A 17,765-nucleotide genomic window follows, 5' to 3' on the forward strand; every position below is an offset into this window, starting at 1 on the left:
AAATAGCCCTTTTTACAGTTCCCGACGCCATGTTGGAATAGTAACCGCGCAAACATGATAGCGAGGTTGCCGGTGACCCGCGAAAAACAAATACAGTGTATACAGCTGATCAGGGAAGGCTTTCCACGTTTAATCGCTTGGAAAATGGTTCTAGTTCACAAGGATGTGCAGATTTCAACACTAGAGGATTTCCAGTAGTTAAAAGCGAAGGATTTAAAAGAGATTTTGCGTTCAAATTCGGAAACGACGGGCGGAACGAAAGCGGACTTGGTGTTAAAAGTCTACGCAATACTCATGCGAAACGTATTAACACCGGCCGCTAATCAACAGCAAAATGCCGATAATAGTGCTCAAAATGACCAGGATTCTAGAGGCGACTTCAAGTACGATGAAACTTTACGACGAATCTATGCTCTTGGATGGTCCACTGATTTGCGACAGCTTCCCGAACTAAATTTTATACAACTTTACGATTACCTTGTTGTGTCAACTCGCAAGTACCGCCACATTGTGCTGAAGGGAACAAATTATACGAAACTAACATCTTATCAATTTTTCTTTGAAGGGAACGTTAAAAGACTTGAAAGCAAAACTCACGAGAACAAGACGTACGTAAAAGCCAGTGTTTTACCATCGATGAAAAAGACGCCTTATAGAGTTGTCGTCGAGTTCACACCTCAGTGTGATTTTTTACGCGCAGCTTGTACCTGTCCTGCCGGGCTTGGTTCGCATGGTAAGGGAAAGTGCAACCATGTTGGAGGTGTGTTATTTGCCTTAGAAGATTTCACACGTCGAGGTCTGCAAAATCATTCCGAACCACTATCTTGCACATCGCGTCTTTCAGTACGGGTTGTCCCACGCAATCAGAACGTCGCAGCCAAACCCCTCGACCAGATCTTAATAAAACCAAAGGGGATAAAGTTCGACCCAAGACCGCCACAACAGCGTAAAATAGACGAAGAAAGGTTCAAAACTTTTAGCGAGAACCTTCAAAACTGTCTAGCTTCGAGCTCGTTTTTTCTCTTTCATGACATTAAATCAAACTACTCTGAGATGTCAGAACAGCAAGTGTCAGAAGAGCAAGAGGAAAGTGTTGCGTTCACCGACAGCTATGACATAGCAACTAATCGTTTCAAAAGTATGATCGATGAGCATGTCTCTAGTCTAACCATTACCCCAGAGGAGATACAAGAGACTGAGAGGCTGACCAGAGGACAATCAAAAAACAACTTGTGGTTTGAAAAAAGAAAAACTGTACTGACAGCCTCAAATTTTGGAAATGTAGCTAAAACAAAAGTCAAGCCGTCAAATAAATTAAAAGCAATGCTCTATAGTAACTTCACAACTGAAGCTGTGCAGTATGGAATCGAAAGTGAACAGAAAGCTGTTGATTTATTCAGAAGGGAAATGAGCAAGGATGGGATTACTGTGGAAGTGGAGGAACCTGGATTATCACTGTCTAAGGACAAACCATACCTTGGAGCAAGCTTAGACAGAATAGTAACTATGACTGACACTGGTGAAAAATGGGGCATGGAAATTAAATCTCCATTCAGCAAAGCTGGCATGACTGTTGATGAAGCTTGTAAAACAAAGAATTTTTTTTTGGAGAAACTAGCTGATGACTCTGTAAAACTCAAAAGGAACCATAATTACTTTTGTCAAGTTCAAGGTCAGCTGTACTGTTCCATGATGCCCCTTAAAGGAACTTTTTTTGTAGTGTACTTTGGAGAAGACATGCCACTGTTTACTGAAAAGATCCACTTTGAAAATAGCAGATGGTTTAATGATTTTCTACCAAAGATTGATTATTTTTATCGAAGGGCTTTCTTTCCTGAGATGCTAACCAGACGAGTTCAAAGAGGAAAGGTACTCTACCTACATGGTGGTTGGCTACCATATGGACAATACTCCTGTTCAAGAAATGGTTTAAAATTACTCGTTCAAAGGGAAAAGTAAGGCCAACAATAAAAAAAAATCAAGGGAACATTTTAGCTTTTGATAAGTTAATAATGATGGTGAATTTTAAGCTCGGTAATGAAATGTGAAGCTGAATTAATCAACATGACACGAGCATGGGACGTGCTCCCATGCTCGTGTCATGTGGATTAATTCACCTTCACATTTCATTACCGAGCTTAAAATTCACCATCATTTTTAACTTATCACTACTCACGATGAATTCGATAGCGTTGATCCTAGCAGTAAGCAGGACACCTGTCATATATGAACTCAGTTAAATGACCTTGCTCTCCATGAGTTCTCGTAGGTCAGTGGATAGAGCGCTCGCCCGGTGTTCGGGAGGTCATGGGTTCGATTCCTGTCGGGGACTCAGAATTTTTCTTTGTCCCATACTCGTGTCATGTTGATTCATTCACCTTCACATTTTAGCTTTTCATTCAAAAAACATTCTTAAGTATGCACAGTACAAAAAGTACATGCTATTTTAACTTTTAAGGAAATGCATTGTTGTAAATTAAGTGAACATTTTTCAACCATAATAAATAATTTTTCTACTGAATCTCAGTGGTTATACATTAATCAACAATAGCTACTTATTTAGAATGCAAAATTAATGGAAGCTAAGGGGCTGATTACATGAACAGCCTTTGGGTTCCCTGTGGTTGGCTAGATGCATTCTCGGTCTGAGATGCCAACTCACAGTCAATAAGACCTTGAGCTTGCACTCTAATTGCTAAGACTTGCTCCAGTGCTCTTCAAACTTCCACTGTCACATGAAGCATAAGCATCTAAATTTAACTGCAATGCACGATATATGAGCAAACCTGTACTGGGTATTAAATTGCTTCTACTTTGATTACCAGATGATAATAAGGACTAGACTAACCAGGCCAGCATGGCTCATGTAAATGTAATCAGCCCTTAAGCCCTTAGATATGCCCTAAATTATTGAATATATTTCCATTAAGTATACAAAAAATCAGTGCAGGAATCATAACGAAGGATTACCAGGCAGTAGTAAGGGGGGAAGAAAGTTTGTCAGTAAACCACAGATGGTTGCAATTTGTGTCGCATAAGGGCTTAACGTATTGGGTAAAGTCCCATCTAAAACGTGGTACGTCTTAATGCGGCCAATTGCACGCTCCACATGAATGCGAAAGGAAGCAATATTCATTGTTTCTTCAGTCTCAGCTGCTGTCATTTGATCACGGCCAGCCAAAAATGGTGGCATGTTCACTGTAACACCAGCCGGTACAATACCGGAAATGTCAAACCCACGATCAACCATCACATTATCGCCTGCTTGTAACAAATCCAACACGCCGCTCTCTCTTGTGATTTGTTTCTCAGATACACGTCCGCCCCAGAGATCTGACAAAAAGTCACCTGACCATTTGGGGTTACCCCCACTAGCAACTTCCAAGTATTGTGATGTTTGTAGTCTGACCATGTCTCAGACTGGGCTAGCATTGCAGAAGGTCGCTGAGTAAATAGTTCAGTACAATCTAAAATTATCCTTGTGGTTGCATACTGGGCAAACTCCTTGGGCATGTTTTTGCGAACAAGCTCCTGTGTGGGAAACGGAAACATGTCTTGGAGTTCAAAGTACAACAAATTTATCCAAGTGATACATATCCTGGATACCAGGCTGGTACTGATCCCAAATCTGTCTGCAAGGTCTTGGACAAAGAGACCAGCCTTCAGTCTCATAAGCACAAGTAGAAACTCATCCAGATAAGAGAGCTTCCTTGAAGGCCCAGGTTTACGCTTGTTTTCATCATCTTGATAAGGCTGCCTTTCCTTGACTAAATTTTCGCCCTTCCAGTATTGCATTTTAGAAAGCTTCGGTCCAATGTACTTGTAGAAGCTGATTAATGCCTCATAACTTGGGAAGCCGGTGTAAAATAACACAGCAGCATTGTCATCTTTTATTTTTTCAAGAGAAAATTGACGTCCCAATAGGGCTGCATTTTCCTTTTCAGCTTCACTGAGCTTTTCTTGGCAGTCTGCTAGCTGAGTTTCAAGCAATGCAATTTTTCTTTGCAGCTCAAGAATAACATCAGAGGGCTCACACTCCACTTCAGCAGCATGTTGATCACACTGTGAAAATGAAGCATCAGCATCAGCTGATGTATCACCAGGGGGTAATACTGAGTAAGCTCCAACTGCCAATGTTGATGCTGCTACTCCAGCTGTCTCTGGAGATGGCTCATCAGTCGCTTGTCGCATTCTTTTCCCCGGTGTCTTTCTTTGCTTTGTTACAGTGGTCCAGCTAAATACAGATGGCTCTGCACCTTAAATTTTAAAAAAGAAGCTTTATTTAAAGGTAGCGGAAGGGTAATCATTTGGCGTAACAAAAGCTGAACAATATCACAAACCTTTTCTTAAATCCCAGCGACCAGAAAGTTTTTTCGAAATATCTTCGGCTCGGAAATGTTCATGGCAAAGAACAGTAGAGCTGGAAACTACAAATCCATCTTGTCCATGCCGCCGCTTGATGAGAGTACTCCAGCGATTCCTTCGCCGAACGTCCTTCGGAAACTCGAAGAAATGATAACTTGTACGAGAGCCGTTCGCATCATAGGCGCTATTATTGCAACCAAAAGCCGCACAATAATTTCCTCTCCTTTTCACAGGGGCTGGAAAAATTTCTTCCACGCTTAAACTTTCATCCATTTCACTATAGAGTTCAGAACCTGATAGCACGCTCGAGAAATCGACCAAAACCATTTTGTGACGCTCCTATCCAGTCACCGGCAGCCTCGCTATCGTGTTTGCGCGGTTACTAATCCAATATGGCGTCGGGAACTGTAAAAAGGGCTATTACGCCATCGCCTGCGGCACACGCGCGTACATGCTGTGAGGATTTTTGCGGATGTCGCGCGGGGGAAATGGTGTCCGAAATTCCCGAAATTTTTTCATGTTTTTGGCCCACAACTCAACGCGTTTACGTCTGTTGGAATTTTGCTTAAGTATTTTCGTCGTAAGCTGCTCCAGTTTGAGGGAAGTAAGACAGTGTCGAATTTAGGTATGCTCCGCTTTAAGCTTATATATATCGCTGACCAAGTTGTGTTCCGATGCTTCTTTTACATGAGCTGTACATTACTCCACTTAAATTTCACATATGTGGAAGATTAACAGCTTTTCCATGACACAGCAAAACACTAGCTGGATATATTTAGATATAGCAGAGTTTCAGAACTTCATAGTTTCTCCTCCTTCCTCTTGCCACACGCTTGCGAGGAATTTGCCAGTCTATCGCGACCGAAAACAAAACAAAATAATTGCTAGTTTGAGTTTCGCCTGAATCGTAAGCAACGCTTGATGTTTCATCAAGGCCCAATAACTTTACGTCCGTAGATACTACTCAGTTTTATTTCTGTAAAAATCCAGTAAATTGTCTGTTGTCAATGGATGAGAGCGCCCGCCGATGCGTGTTTCGCACAGTCAGTAGTGACAAATTGGATTTCCGCACATTCGTGTGAAAACGTACATCGAACTCAAACAATAACTCTATAGTTTTTAAATATGTTTACGATTGATAAATGTTTGAGAACATATTAAAAGCTAAGCTGAAAATATGTGAATAAAGCAGAAATAATAAGCAAAGTTACGATGACGCTTTCTTTAATCAACTTCGAATAACGATTTCGATTTTGTTGATCGAGTCATCAAAACTCCTTGTCTATTTTCATTTTCGCAGTGTAAAAATTCACTCTGTTGAAGAAACACACATGATGTTAGTAGCCTTTTTGCGTTCGTGAAATTTGTTGCAGCATCTCAGCACAAAAGATAACGAAACAAATCTTTGTCCAGATTTGTAGTTGACAATTGAAAACACCGACTCGGACTTGAAAGTGCACGAGCTGCACTATGCAAACGAGCTACTTGTCAGACTTTCCTTTCGAAAACTTTTGCAAACTCCCCAAACAAGCAGAAACAATAAGAAACCACCCAAACAGGTTTTGGCTATAGTTAAGCATTGTCTGAGAAACTCACAAATTAACTCGATACCAGAGAAGAGAGTTTTCTTGCTATATTCTTAAGTCAGAACAAACGCAAAAGCATACGCGTAAGCTTACAACTAGCGCGAACAAATTTTATTATTCATTCCCAGCGCGAGATTGAAGTCTTGTTTTCGACCCTGAAAAACCCACCCTAGTCCGTTAGCTCAGAGCATAAAACTACATATAAGCGCCCTGGTTCTTACTCCCTGCCTTATTCCCTGCCATCGCTGTGAAAAATACGCAAGAAAATCTCTCAACTCTCACTATTTGATCACGTAACGGGATAACATCCACGCGGAAGCCCCCGACATGTGCGTGGATCCGCACGAATATATGACGTCAGGATGGCGCAATTTGTTCTAAAAATAGAAAAATTGTCCCATATCATAGGTGCGCGCGGATCCTAAGACTTACGGTCTCCGTACCCGATTATGGCTCCTGATAAGACGCAGTTAAGCATATCATGTGGCCCAGGAGATGTCAAACCATATATGCGCCCGCAAAACAGCAAAATTGCGATGGCACGTTAACTGATCATCGACCAACACTAAATTGCATCATCGATCTCATCCACTACTTCAACTCGCTTACGCAGACACGGATTAAAAAGCTTGAAGTGGATTCATAGCTTCTAGTTCTACTGATGATAAATTTGGAAAAAGATCCCTCCCGCATCCGCGTATTCTATTAGGAAAAGAAAAAGAATGACAGGATATTGAATCGTCCCCGGGTGGGCTTGAACCACCAACCTTTCGGTTAACAGCCGAACGCGCTAACCGATTGCGCCACGGAGACCTCTATGAGATAGATGGGAATTAGTCAAAGAATCAGTGAATCATCCTCCTCTGCTATAAAAACAACAATTTAACTGAAGAAGTTCGTTTTTGACGGATTTGATTTGTTTTTCGTTGTTATTGTTTTAATGAATTTCAATCGGTATAACGGTATCATTTGCTTTTATTTATTCTTAACCGAAATTAAGCAACCGACTTCAAAATTCTAAAAACAAAAAAACCGAGAAACTATTTCAAGTCCATAATATATTTAATCCTCCCCGGCGGGGAATCGAACCCCGGTCTCCCGCGTGACAGGCGGGGATACTCACCACTATACTACCGAGGATTTGGCATAAAACATTGTGAACAAGATGCCTGTTTGAACCCAGAATAAATGGAGGTTTGCTGGTTTGAAACTAACTTTGCTCTTAAGAGTTCCTTTCTTATTAAGAAAAAAGTTACAGTACATAAAGGATGGGAGCGAGAGAAAGAGTCATGGAGCTTTAATTTTATTAGTGTGTTAACGCAGAAATGGGTTATGACCTTACTTTTTGTTTCCCAGGCCAATCAATATTTTCACTAAGTGACCCATCCTACCCAAGAAGTTATTACACAGTCCGTGACGAAAAGTTTTGTAGAAGGTAAAGGCTAAAATGCCATAAAGCTAACTTGCGTAAGACAGGTGATGGGCTGTTTAAACTATCGCAAAAAGAGGGTCGAGAAAAGTCATTTCATTTCATTTCATTTTATTTATTTATTCCATTCTAAAATTACAAAGATAAATATAAAGTAGACAAGTAAGAGGAGAAATGGAAAAGGGCAAAAATATAGCAAGCTAATTAGATGCCCTTGTTTAAATAAAATTTAAAGTTTCTCGTCTCAAAACGAGCAACTTTTCTGATAAAAGAAGGATATATATATATTTTTTAAAAAATTGTTTCTGGATATTTTGGACATTGTAGTCAATCCTTGTAGTTTAATTCATAACGGATAATACCTGGATCGGCTTCATTAGTTTGGTTCCTAGCGGTTTTGATGCAATAAACAACCGCTTTTCCTGAATCAAATTAGGTGCAAGAGGTCCTGTTATTAGAAGTGTCCTACGAGCTTTTCTCGAATAAATAACATACTCACATGGAGAAGTGTATACGAATTATTAACTCTGGGAGGTGCTATTTGAAAAATTATCTTGTAATCTCCTATTATACTAAGGTATAACACATTATTATTGCCTTAGTATATTGTTCTGTTTACTCGAGGAGGGCGCCGTAGCTCAGTTGGCTAGAGCGCCTGTCTAGTAAACAGGAGGTCATTGGTTCAAATCCCCTCGGTGCCTTGATTTAATCCTTCTTTTCAACCCTGAAATCTTGTTTTAGTTGCCAATTTTACTAACATTTTTCATACTCTTAATGTGAGAGGTTTATAATGGCCCATTCTTTTTCTGAGACAAGAGTTCAAGCAATCATGGTAGTTGTATCCATTAAAACAAATATCCAGTCCAAGATGATGAATACAACTACCATGATTCCCTGCAAGCATGTCTCAGAAGGAATTAGCACTTCACAAATTTCGTTTTTGTTTGAACTGTAACAGTACAAAAATGCCGATTAAAGGGGGCATTCTAACGACGTTCCGCCAAATCTCTGCATTCCGGCTGCGCATTCACACTGCCACGGCCCATCCGTAGCTTCAAGAGTACGAGGATGATACTCCGCTCCTGCCAAACTAGAAAATGGTTTGTCGTTCTCTTCTCTTTTTCTTTTCTTCTTTTTCTTTTTTTCTTTTTCTTAAGTTAGTTATAATTGTTCCGCTTTTGATGACCTGCTTATGTTATCTTCTCGTTTTCCAAGTAGTATTTTCTGCCGGTGATACCGTCTGACGGCTATCAGAAAAACGTTCAGAGGCATATTGCCCACAATTGAAATACCGTAAATCCACCAATTAGCGCCTGCCCTCAAATAAGCGCCCTCTTCGAATAATTGGCTCCCCTTCTATCGGCCAAAATTGAAAATAAGCACCCGCTTCCCCTCCCTCTGTTTTATGGAAGACTATTGAGACAACAGAGAATGTATAGTTTTTGCCGCGCCCAATCACAAGCAAGTGTTTATCGACTCATTCAATCACTGCGAATTGACGGATTGTCGTAACGGATAGTAATGAAGATCTACTGATTCATTCCTTAAAGCTCAACACACCTTGTGCAGCAGGTCTATAGATCGGCCAAAGGTGTTATATCACGTAGTTCTTCAAGAGAGGCAGGATCCGAATGAGGCTCGAATGCTTCCAAAATGAAAACGATGTGTGTCATTGGTTTCCGTAGTGTAGTGGTTATCACGTCCGCCTAACACGCGGAAGGTCGCCGGTTCAAGCCCGGCCGGAAACAGGCTTGTTATATTTTTTTCTCTTTATTTCACTAACTTCTCTATTTTCTTACAACCACGATGTTCCATTTTTCCTGGTCCTGGTACGCTTTTGTATTCAGCGAATGCTTTTTCTACCAAATTGAAGACGACTAACCCTCAATTAACGTTTCTGGTTACAAGACTTTGCTCACTCCTTTTCCGATAACTAATTGAGAACCCATCACCCGTTTTATGCAGGCTCTTTTTTATGGCAGTTTACCTCTACCTTCGACAATACTATTCGTCACGGACTGTGTAATAACTTCTTGGGGAACATGGGTGACTGAGTGAAAATACTAATTTGCTTGGAATACGGGATATAAGGCCATAGCCCATCTCTCCATTAACACACTGATTAAAGCTATATGACGCTTTCTCTCGCTTCAATCTTTTATGTAATGTTACCTCTTTTTTTCCTTCATAGATAATGAACTCTTTAGAGCAGAGTTTGTTTCAAAACCAGCAAACCCCCAATTTTTTCGAAACAGTGGTTCGAAATTGAACAGGGCATCTTGTCCAATGCTGCCATTCCAAATCCTCGGTAGTATAGTGGTGAGTATCCCCGCCTGTCACGCGGGAGACCGGGGTTCGATTCCCCGCCGGGGAGGATTAAATATATTTTTGATTAGAAATAATTTCTCCGTGTCTTTATATTTCTTTTTATCATTATTTTTGAGATCAGTTGGTCAATTAATATATAAAATTTTCTCATCCTGATTAACAGATCAAATCAAAAAGGAACTTTCACATAGGGTTAAAGTCACTGGGCCTTTCCCTCTTGGACATAATTGTCCAAGAAAAATGGCTATGCCTGCACTTCTTCAGTTGAATTATTCTTGTTATAGCAGAGGAAGAAATAATTCAATGGTTCTTTTTCTAACTGAATTCACAGTGCTCTCAAGAATGTCTCCGTAACGCAATCAATTAGCGCGCTCGGCTGTTAACCGAAAGGTTGTTGGTTCAAGCTCACCCGGGGACGCACAGTTTTGCTTTATAATCTTTTTTCCGAAATCAATGTAAATTAAACGTTTCCAATTTCTAGGCACTATATTAATCATTGAATTCTTAACCATTTCTTAACCCCACAGCTTGAACAATACTTCATTAGTCAGTGTTGAGACTAGTTTTCACCTACAATCTTGGTCAGAAGCATCAATGATGAAGCAATGATGTACTGGCGCCAAACCAGAGATGCGCCATTTTTTCCATCATTAAAATTGGGGGACGGGTGGTCTTAAACTTTCATTTAACCTGTCTAAGATAATCTTGAACAGAATAAAATAAGAAATAAAATCCCCCCACTGAAATAATGATGGACTCCATTTTTTCCGTCATTGAAATGGGGAAGGGGTGGTTTTAATTTTTCATTTCAATTATTTACGATTTTGACTCCAAGTTAAGCAAAACTCCCGTAAAATTGGCTCCATTTCTGTGTCTCCCACTCTCACCATACCCTTATTTTTTCTGGTATTAATTTAAATTAAACGTTTTCCATTTCAAGCTGTTTATCAATCATTTTGTTAAGCAATTTCTTTAAACCACTGCTAGAGCCATACGTCATTGCAATAATCTGCCATGAGGACCATGTTGACCTGCCTATCTCTGTAACTACACAGTTGTGTATTTCTTCATAGGTAGTGTCTAGAGAACATTTTAGGTTTGCAACCCCCAGCTCATACTGGGCTTACCGGGGCACATTTACATCGCCACGACCCATCCGCAGCTCCAAAATACTCACGATCAGTAAAACTGCAAGAATGAATGGTTTTTCAAGCCTAGCTGGAGAAAGTTATGTCCTTTTTTTCTCCTTTCCGTTGTTGTTGTTGTCATTGCTGTTTTTGTTTTTTCACATGAACTGTTTATGGTATCTTGCTTTATTCCAGGCAATTTATTTTCTACCAAAGTAATGTTGTGTGAACCTTAAACATATAGAAATCAAAAGAGCGTTCTGACGCATTTTACCCGAAACTGAAACAAACTAACAAAAAAGGTAAGAAATGGAAAAGTAAATGTAGTGTAAATGAAAAAGTACATCGAGCCCCAGTCTCCCGCGTGACAGGCGGCGAAACTCACCACTATGCTACTGAGGAACATGCCAGATTTGCATTAATAACTAGACTCAACTCCTTGAATCTGGCAGTTGATTCGTTGAACTCAGGACTATTTTTCTTCCCCCAATATTTAATATCTGCTGTTTTTGAGAGTATCTCTGTTGCTTATTGTAAAAAAAAAATCATTTATTCGTTCAATCAGTCTGTCAAAAATAGTAAGAGAAGAAAAAGTAGATATTTCCGATTAAAATATTGATGTATCCCTTCCTCCGCTGCGGGGGAATGGACACCCGGTCTTCCGCATGACAGGCGGGGATGCTCACCTCATTATTACCGACGAGAGTATCTCTGTTTTCTTATTTCATTTATTCCTTCATTCAGTCTGTCAGTCTATTAATTAGTCTGTCGGTCTCTCGGTCTGTCGGGCTGTCGATCTTTCGGTATGTCGGTCTGTCAGACAAGTCTGTTAATCTGTCAATCTGTATGTCGGGACGCCATCTAATAAAACAACAGGATATTTTCATGTGGTTTGCGTAGTGTATGGTTATCACGTCCGCCTAACGCGCTGAAGGTCGCCGGTTCGAGCCCGACCGGAAACAAACTTTATTTTTCTCAATTCCATTTTCTCTTTCTTTCCATTTTCATTCCCTTTTTGAACTTTTTGAGTAAATCTTGCTAAACAAGGAAGACTATGATAAACAGCTAGCTTTTACTTAAGCTTCGTATTACACTCACGTAAGACGCAGTTAAGTATATCATGTAGCCCAGGAGATGTCAAACCATATATGCGCCCGCAAAACAGCAAAATTGCGATGGCACGTTAACTGATCATCGACCAACCCTAAATTGCAACATCGATCTGATCCACTACTTCAACTCGCTTACGCAGACACGGATTAAAAAGGAAAGTGGATTCACAGCTTCTAGTTCTACTGATAATAAAATTGGAAAAAGATCCCTCCCGCATCGTTCTATTCTATTAGGAAAAAAAAGAATGACAGGAGATTGAATCGTCCCCGGGTGGGCTTGAACCACCAACCTTTCGGTTAACAGCCGAACGCGCTAACCGATTGCGCCACGGAGACCTCTATGAGATCGATGGGAATTTGTAAAAGAATCAGTGAATTATCCTCCTCTGCTATAAAAACAACAATTTAACTGAAGAAGTTCGTTTTTGATTTGATTTGTTTTTCGTTGTTATTGTTTTAATGTATTTCAATCAGTATAACGGTATTACTTTTATTTATTTTTAACAAAAATTGAGCAACCGACTTCAAAAATCTAAAAACAAAAAAGCCGAGAAACTATTTCAAGTCCATGATATATTTAATCCTCCCCGGCGGGGAATCGAACCCCGGTCTCCCGCGTGACAGGCGGGGATACTCACCACTATACTACCGAGGATTTGGCGTAAAACATTGTGAACAAGATGCCTGTTTAAACTCAGAATAAATGGAGGTTTGCTGGTTTGAAACTAACTTTGCTCTCAAGAGTTCCTTTCTTATTAAGAGAAAAGTTACAGTACATAAAGGATGGGAGCGAGAGAAAGAGTCATGGAGCTTTAATTATATTAGTGTGTTAATGGAGAAATGGGTTATGACCTTACTTTTTGTATCCCAGGCCAATCAATATTTTCACTTAGTGACCCATCCTACCCAAGAAGTTATTACACAGTCCGCGACGAAAAGTTTTGTAGAAGGTAAAGGCTAAATTGCCATAAAACTAACTTGCGTAAGACAGGTGATGGGCTGTTTAAACTATCGCAAAAAGAGAGTCGAGAAAAGTCTTAAAACGAGAAACTTTTCTGATAAAAGAAGGATATATATATTAAAAATAAATTGTTTTTGGATATTTTGGACATTTTAGTCAATCCTTGTAGTTTAATTCATGGCTCCTAGGGGTTTTCATGCAATAAACATCCGCTTTTTCTGAATCAAATTGGGTGCAAGAGGTCCTATCAATAGAAGTCTTTGGCACTCTGGATAAAGTATCCTGAGAACTTTTCTCGAATAAATAAATACTCACATGAAGAAGTGTATACGAATCATTAATTCTGGGAGGTGCTATTTCAAAAATTATCTTGTAATCTTCTATTATACTAAGGTGTAACACATTTTTATTGCCTTAGTGTATTGTATTGTATCCTCAAGGAGGGCGCCGTAGCTCAGTTGGTTAGAGCGCCTGTCTCGTAAAACGGAGGTCATGGGTTCAAATCCCATCGGTGCCTGTGAACTAATCCTTCTTTTCAACCATGATATCTTGTTTTAGTTGCCAATTTTACTAACATTTTTCATACTCTTAATGTGAGAGGTTTATAATGGCCCATTCTCTTTATGATACAAGAGTTCAAGGAGTCATGGTAGTTGTACCATTAAAACAAATATCCAGTCCAAGATGATGAATACAACTATACCATGATTCCCTCCAAGTATGTCTCAGAAGGAATTAGTACTTCACAAATTTCGTTTTTGTTCGAACTGTAACAGGATTCAGTAAATGCTGTACATCATCAACTGACAAACCACAACATTGACTGCGACTCTGCTCAGTGCTTAACCTACAGTACAGACTATTTTCAACGACTGACTCTGGAAAGCTGGTACACTAGCCTAGAACAAACGCCTCTTAACAGATGTCAACAACTACCGGCGCCTTACAAACGACTTATCCATGACAGAAACGAAACCGACAAACGGACTTCTAACAGACCGACTTAACAATACACGGACCAAAAACCGACCTATTTGACTAACAACAGACGGATCGAAACCCACCAATGACTGATGACAAACTTTACACGAGTCTTTCAGCCAATACCATCATGGCTATACTCACCAATCACGTTGAACGGACCAGACTTATAAGATCATCGACTGACAAACACTATTCACTTGACTCTGAAGATGACTTCCGCTCAGGTTGTCGAAACGTCAGTCACCAACAACAGTTCTTTTCAGAACTACACTCACCCGGACGATCACACTATACGAACTACTGTAACAGGATTCTAACGACGTTCCGCCAAATCTCTGCATTCCGGCTGCGCATTCACACTGCCACGGCTCATAAGTAGCTTCAAGAGTACGAGGATGAAACTCCGCTCCTACCAAACTAGAAAATGGTTTCTCGTTCTCTTCTCTTTTTCTCCTTTTCTTTTTCTTTTTTTTTTTTCTTTTTCTTAAGTTAGTTATAATTGTCCCGCTTTTGATGACCTGCTTATGTTATCTGCCCGTTTCCAAGTAGTATTTTCTGCCGCTGATACCGTCTGACGGCTATCAGAAAAACGTTCAGAGGCATATTGCCCAAAATTTAAATACCGTAATCCACGAATTAGCGCCTCCCCTCAAATACGCGCCCCCTTCGAATAATTGGCTCCCCTTCTATCGGCCAAAATTGAAAATAAGCACCCGCCTCCCCTCCCTCTGTTTTATGGAAGACTATTGAGACAACAGAGGATGTATAGTTTTGGTCGTGCTCAATCACAGGCAAGTGATTATCGACCTATTGTATCACTGCGAATTGACGGATTGTCGTAACGGATGATGAAGATCTACTGAGTCATTCATTTGCAGCAGGTCTATACATCGGCCAGAGGTGTTCAGTATATTACGTAGTTCTTCAAGAGAGACAGGATCCGAATGGGGCTCGAATGCTTCCAGAATGAGAAAGATGTGTGTCAGTGGTTTCCGTAGTGTAGTGGTTATCACGTCCGCCTAACACGCGGAGGGTCGCCAGTTCAAGCCCGGCCGGAAACAGGCTTCTTATATTTTTTTTTCTCTTTATTTCAATAATTTCTCTATTTTCTTACAACCATAATGTTTCATTTTTCCTGGCCATGATACGCTTCTGGATTCAACGAATGCATTGTCTACCAAATTGAAAACGACTAGCCCTGAATTAACTCCTTTTCCGATAACTAATTGAGAACCCATCACCCGTTTCATGCAGGCTCCTTTTTATGGCAATTTACCTCTACCTTCGACAAAACTATTCTTCACGGTGTGTGCAATAACTTCTTGGGGAGCATGGGTGACTGAGTGAAAATACTCATTCGCCTGGAATACAGGAAGCAAGACCATAGCCCATTTCTCCATTAACACACTGATTACAGCTACATGACTCTCTCTCTCGCTTCAATCTTTTATGTAATGTTACCTCTTTTTTCCTTCATAGATAATGAACTCTTTAGAGTAGAGTTTGTTTCAAAACCAGCAAACCCCCAATTTTTTCGAAACAGTGGTTCGAAATTGAACAGGGCATCTTGTCCAATGCTGTCATCCCAAATCCTTGGTAGTATAGTGCTGAGTATCCCCGCCTGTCACGCGGGAGACCGGGGTTCGATTCCCCGCCGGGGAGGATTGAATATATTTTTGATTAGAAATAATTTATCCGCGTCTTTATATTTGTTTTTATTATCACATTTGAGATCGGTTGGTCAATTGATATATAAATTTTTCTCATCCGGATTAACAGATCAAATCAAAAAGGCACTTTCACATAGAGTTAACCTCACTGCGCCTTTCCCTCTTGGACATAATTGTCCATAAAAATGGCTATGCCTGAACTTCTTCAGCTGAATTATTGTTGTTATAGCAGAGGAAGAAATAATTCAATGGCTCTTTCCCTAACTAAATTCACAGTGCTCTCGTAAATGTGTCCGTGTTCATGCATGACGAGATTCATGAGGATCTGAAATCATGGACCCCTGCCGATGTTCTACGGTTGAACTGGTTAGTGCGTTCGGCTGTTAACCGAAAGGTTGGTGGTTCAAGCCCACCCGGGGACGCACAGTTTTGTTTATAATCTTTTTTCCGAAATCAATGTAAATTTAACGTTTCTAATTTCTAGGCGCTATATCAATCACTGAGTTCTTAACCATTTCTTGAAACCAGAGCTTGAACTATACTTCATTAGTCAGCGTTGAGGCTAGTTTTCACCTACAATCTTGGTCAGAAGGATCAATGATATAGCAATGATGAACTAGCGCCAAACCCAAAGGTCGCCATTATTTCTATCAGTCATATTGGGAGACGAGTGGTCTTGATTTTTCATTTAAACTGTCTAAGATAATCTTGGACAGAATAAAATAAGAAATAAAATCCCCCCCCCCCCCCCCCCCACTAAAATAATGATCGACTCCATTTTTTCCATCATTGAAATGGGAAGGGGTGATTTTAATTTTTCATTTAAATTGTTTACGATTGTGGCTCCAAGTTAAGCAGAACTCCCGTAAAATTAGCTCCATTTCTGTCTCTCCCACTCTCACCATACACTTATTTTTCTCTGATGTTAATGTAAATTAAACCTTTCCTATTTCAAGGCGTTTATCAATCATTTTGTTAAGCGAATTCTATAAACTACTGCTTGAGCCATACGTCATTGCAATAATCTCCCATGAGGACCCTGTTGACGTTCAGGCCTCTGTATCTACACAGTTGTGTATTGCTTCATAGGTAGTGTCTAGACAAATTTTAGTTGTAAAACAACGAGGATGAAGGGTTTTTCAAGCCCAGCTGGAGAAAGCTATGTCCTTCTTTATCCTTTCCGTCTTTCTTTCACCTCTAGTTTTTCATTATTGTCATGTTATTGTTCTTGTTGTTGTTGTTGTTGTTTTTGTTGTTATTGTTGCTGTTGTTGTTGCTTTTTTCTCACTTGAACTGTTTATGGCATCTTGCTTTATTCCAGGTAATTTATTTTCTAACAATGTGATGCCGTCTGAATCTTAAACATATAGAAATCAGAAGAGTGTTCTGACGCATTTTACCCGAAACAAACAAACTAACAAAAAAGGTAAGAGAAGAAAGAGTACATATATCAGATCAAAATATATTTCCATCCTCACCTGCGAGGAATCGAACCCCGGTCTCCAGAGGAACATGCCAGATTTGCATTAATAACTAGACCCAACTCCTTGAATCTGGCAGTTGATTCGTTGAATTCAGGACTATCTTTCTTCCCCCAATATTTAATATCTGCTGTTTTTGAGAGTATCTCTGTTTCCTATTGTAAAAAAAATTATTTATTCGTTCAATCAGTCTGTCAGTTTGTCGATCTGTCGTTCTCTCGGCCTGTCGGTTTGTCGGTCGGTCGGTCGGTCGGTCGGTCTGTTTGTCAATCTGTATGTCGGAAACATTCTAAGATAACAACAATTCTTTTCGCGTGGTTTCTGTAGGGTAGTGGTGATCACGTCCGCCTAACACGCGGAAGGTCGCTGGGTCGAACCCGGCCGGAAACATACTTTATTCTTCTTAGTTTCAGTCTCTCTTTCTTTCCCTTTTTGAACTTTCTGAGTAAATCTTGTTAAACGAGGAAGACTATGATGAACAGCTAGCTAAGCATAGGCTTCTTATTAGAACACACAAGACGTACTGTGAACGCGCTACCCGCCGATTGGACATGATTATGCAAAGCGATTTTATGCCCAAGAAGAATCCAGCGTTTATGATCACAGAGAGCTGTTTTGAACTGAGTCATTCTCTCAGTCCTTAGATCAGGGGCAGCTCCTCGCTTTCTCTCCAACTTTTGTTTACCGATTTTCTACCCACCGTTTCGACGTTTCCTCAGTGC

The 17,765-nt window shown here is 40.1% G+C and overlaps 2 protein-coding genes, 9 non-coding genes and 1 pseudogene across 11 annotated transcripts; 7 read left to right on the forward strand and 5 right to left on the reverse strand.

Annotated features, from left to right (window-relative positions):
* Positions 1 to 75: 75 nt before the first annotated feature.
* On the forward strand, positions 76 to 1,318 carry LOC149103851 (uncharacterized). Its single transcript, XM_089274211.1, has 2 exons — positions 76 to 1,254; positions 1,286 to 1,318. Exons 1-2 carry the CDS (start codon positions 295 to 297, stop codon positions 1,316 to 1,318), a joined length of 993 nt encoding a protein of 330 aa, XP_089130337.1. The 5' UTR covers positions 76 to 294.
* A 4-nt stretch (positions 1,319 to 1,322) lies between these two features.
* LOC149103852 (uncharacterized) lies at positions 1,323 to 2,403 on the forward strand. The gene has a single exon (XM_089273526.1). The coding sequence runs from the start codon at positions 1,324 to 1,326 to the stop codon at positions 1,957 to 1,959; it is 636 nt and encodes a 211-aa protein (XP_089129652.1). The 5' UTR covers position 1,323; the 3' UTR covers positions 1,960 to 2,403.
* A 1,094-nt stretch (positions 2,404 to 3,497) lies between these two features.
* LOC149103853 (uncharacterized) lies at positions 3,498 to 4,638 on the reverse strand (annotated as a pseudogene).
* Positions 4,639 to 6,690: 2,052 nt separating this feature from the next.
* On the reverse strand, positions 6,691 to 6,764 carry Trnan-guu (transfer RNA asparagine (anticodon GUU)). Its single transcript has one exon. It is a non-coding gene; the product is annotated as a tRNA-Asn (tRNA).
* A 255-nt stretch (positions 6,765 to 7,019) lies between these two features.
* On the reverse strand, positions 7,020 to 7,091 carry Trnad-guc (transfer RNA aspartic acid (anticodon GUC)). Its single transcript has one exon. It is a non-coding gene; the product is annotated as a tRNA-Asp (tRNA).
* Positions 7,092 to 9,055: 1,964 nt separating this feature from the next.
* On the forward strand, positions 9,056 to 9,128 carry Trnav-aac (transfer RNA valine (anticodon AAC)). The gene has a single exon. It is a non-coding gene; the product is annotated as a tRNA-Val (tRNA).
* A 554-nt stretch (positions 9,129 to 9,682) lies between these two features.
* Positions 9,683 to 9,754, forward strand: Trnad-guc (transfer RNA aspartic acid (anticodon GUC)). Its single transcript has one exon. It is a non-coding gene; the product is annotated as a tRNA-Asp (tRNA).
* Positions 9,755 to 12,209: 2,455 nt separating this feature from the next.
* Trnan-guu (transfer RNA asparagine (anticodon GUU)) lies at positions 12,210 to 12,283 on the reverse strand. The gene has a single exon. It is a non-coding gene; the product is annotated as a tRNA-Asn (tRNA).
* A 247-nt stretch (positions 12,284 to 12,530) lies between these two features.
* Positions 12,531 to 12,602, reverse strand: Trnad-guc (transfer RNA aspartic acid (anticodon GUC)). The gene has a single exon. It is a non-coding gene; the product is annotated as a tRNA-Asp (tRNA).
* Positions 12,603 to 13,351: 749 nt separating this feature from the next.
* Positions 13,352 to 13,425, forward strand: Trnat-cgu (transfer RNA threonine (anticodon CGU)). Its single transcript has one exon. It is a non-coding gene; the product is annotated as a tRNA-Thr (tRNA).
* A 1,455-nt stretch (positions 13,426 to 14,880) lies between these two features.
* Positions 14,881 to 14,953, forward strand: Trnav-aac (transfer RNA valine (anticodon AAC)). Its single transcript has one exon. It is a non-coding gene; the product is annotated as a tRNA-Val (tRNA).
* Positions 14,954 to 17,360: 2,407 nt separating this feature from the next.
* Trnav-aac (transfer RNA valine (anticodon AAC)) lies at positions 17,361 to 17,433 on the forward strand. The gene has a single exon. It is a non-coding gene; the product is annotated as a tRNA-Val (tRNA).
* The last annotated feature ends 332 nt before the right edge of the window (positions 17,434 to 17,765 follow it).

This window comes from Orbicella faveolata, unplaced genomic scaffold (genome assembly GCF_042242905.1).
Source record: "Orbicella faveolata isolate gen_17 unplaced genomic scaffold, um_ofav_v1 contig_35, whole genome shotgun sequence".
Lineage (NCBI taxonomy): Eukaryota > Metazoa > Cnidaria > Anthozoa > Scleractinia > Merulinidae > Orbicella > Orbicella faveolata.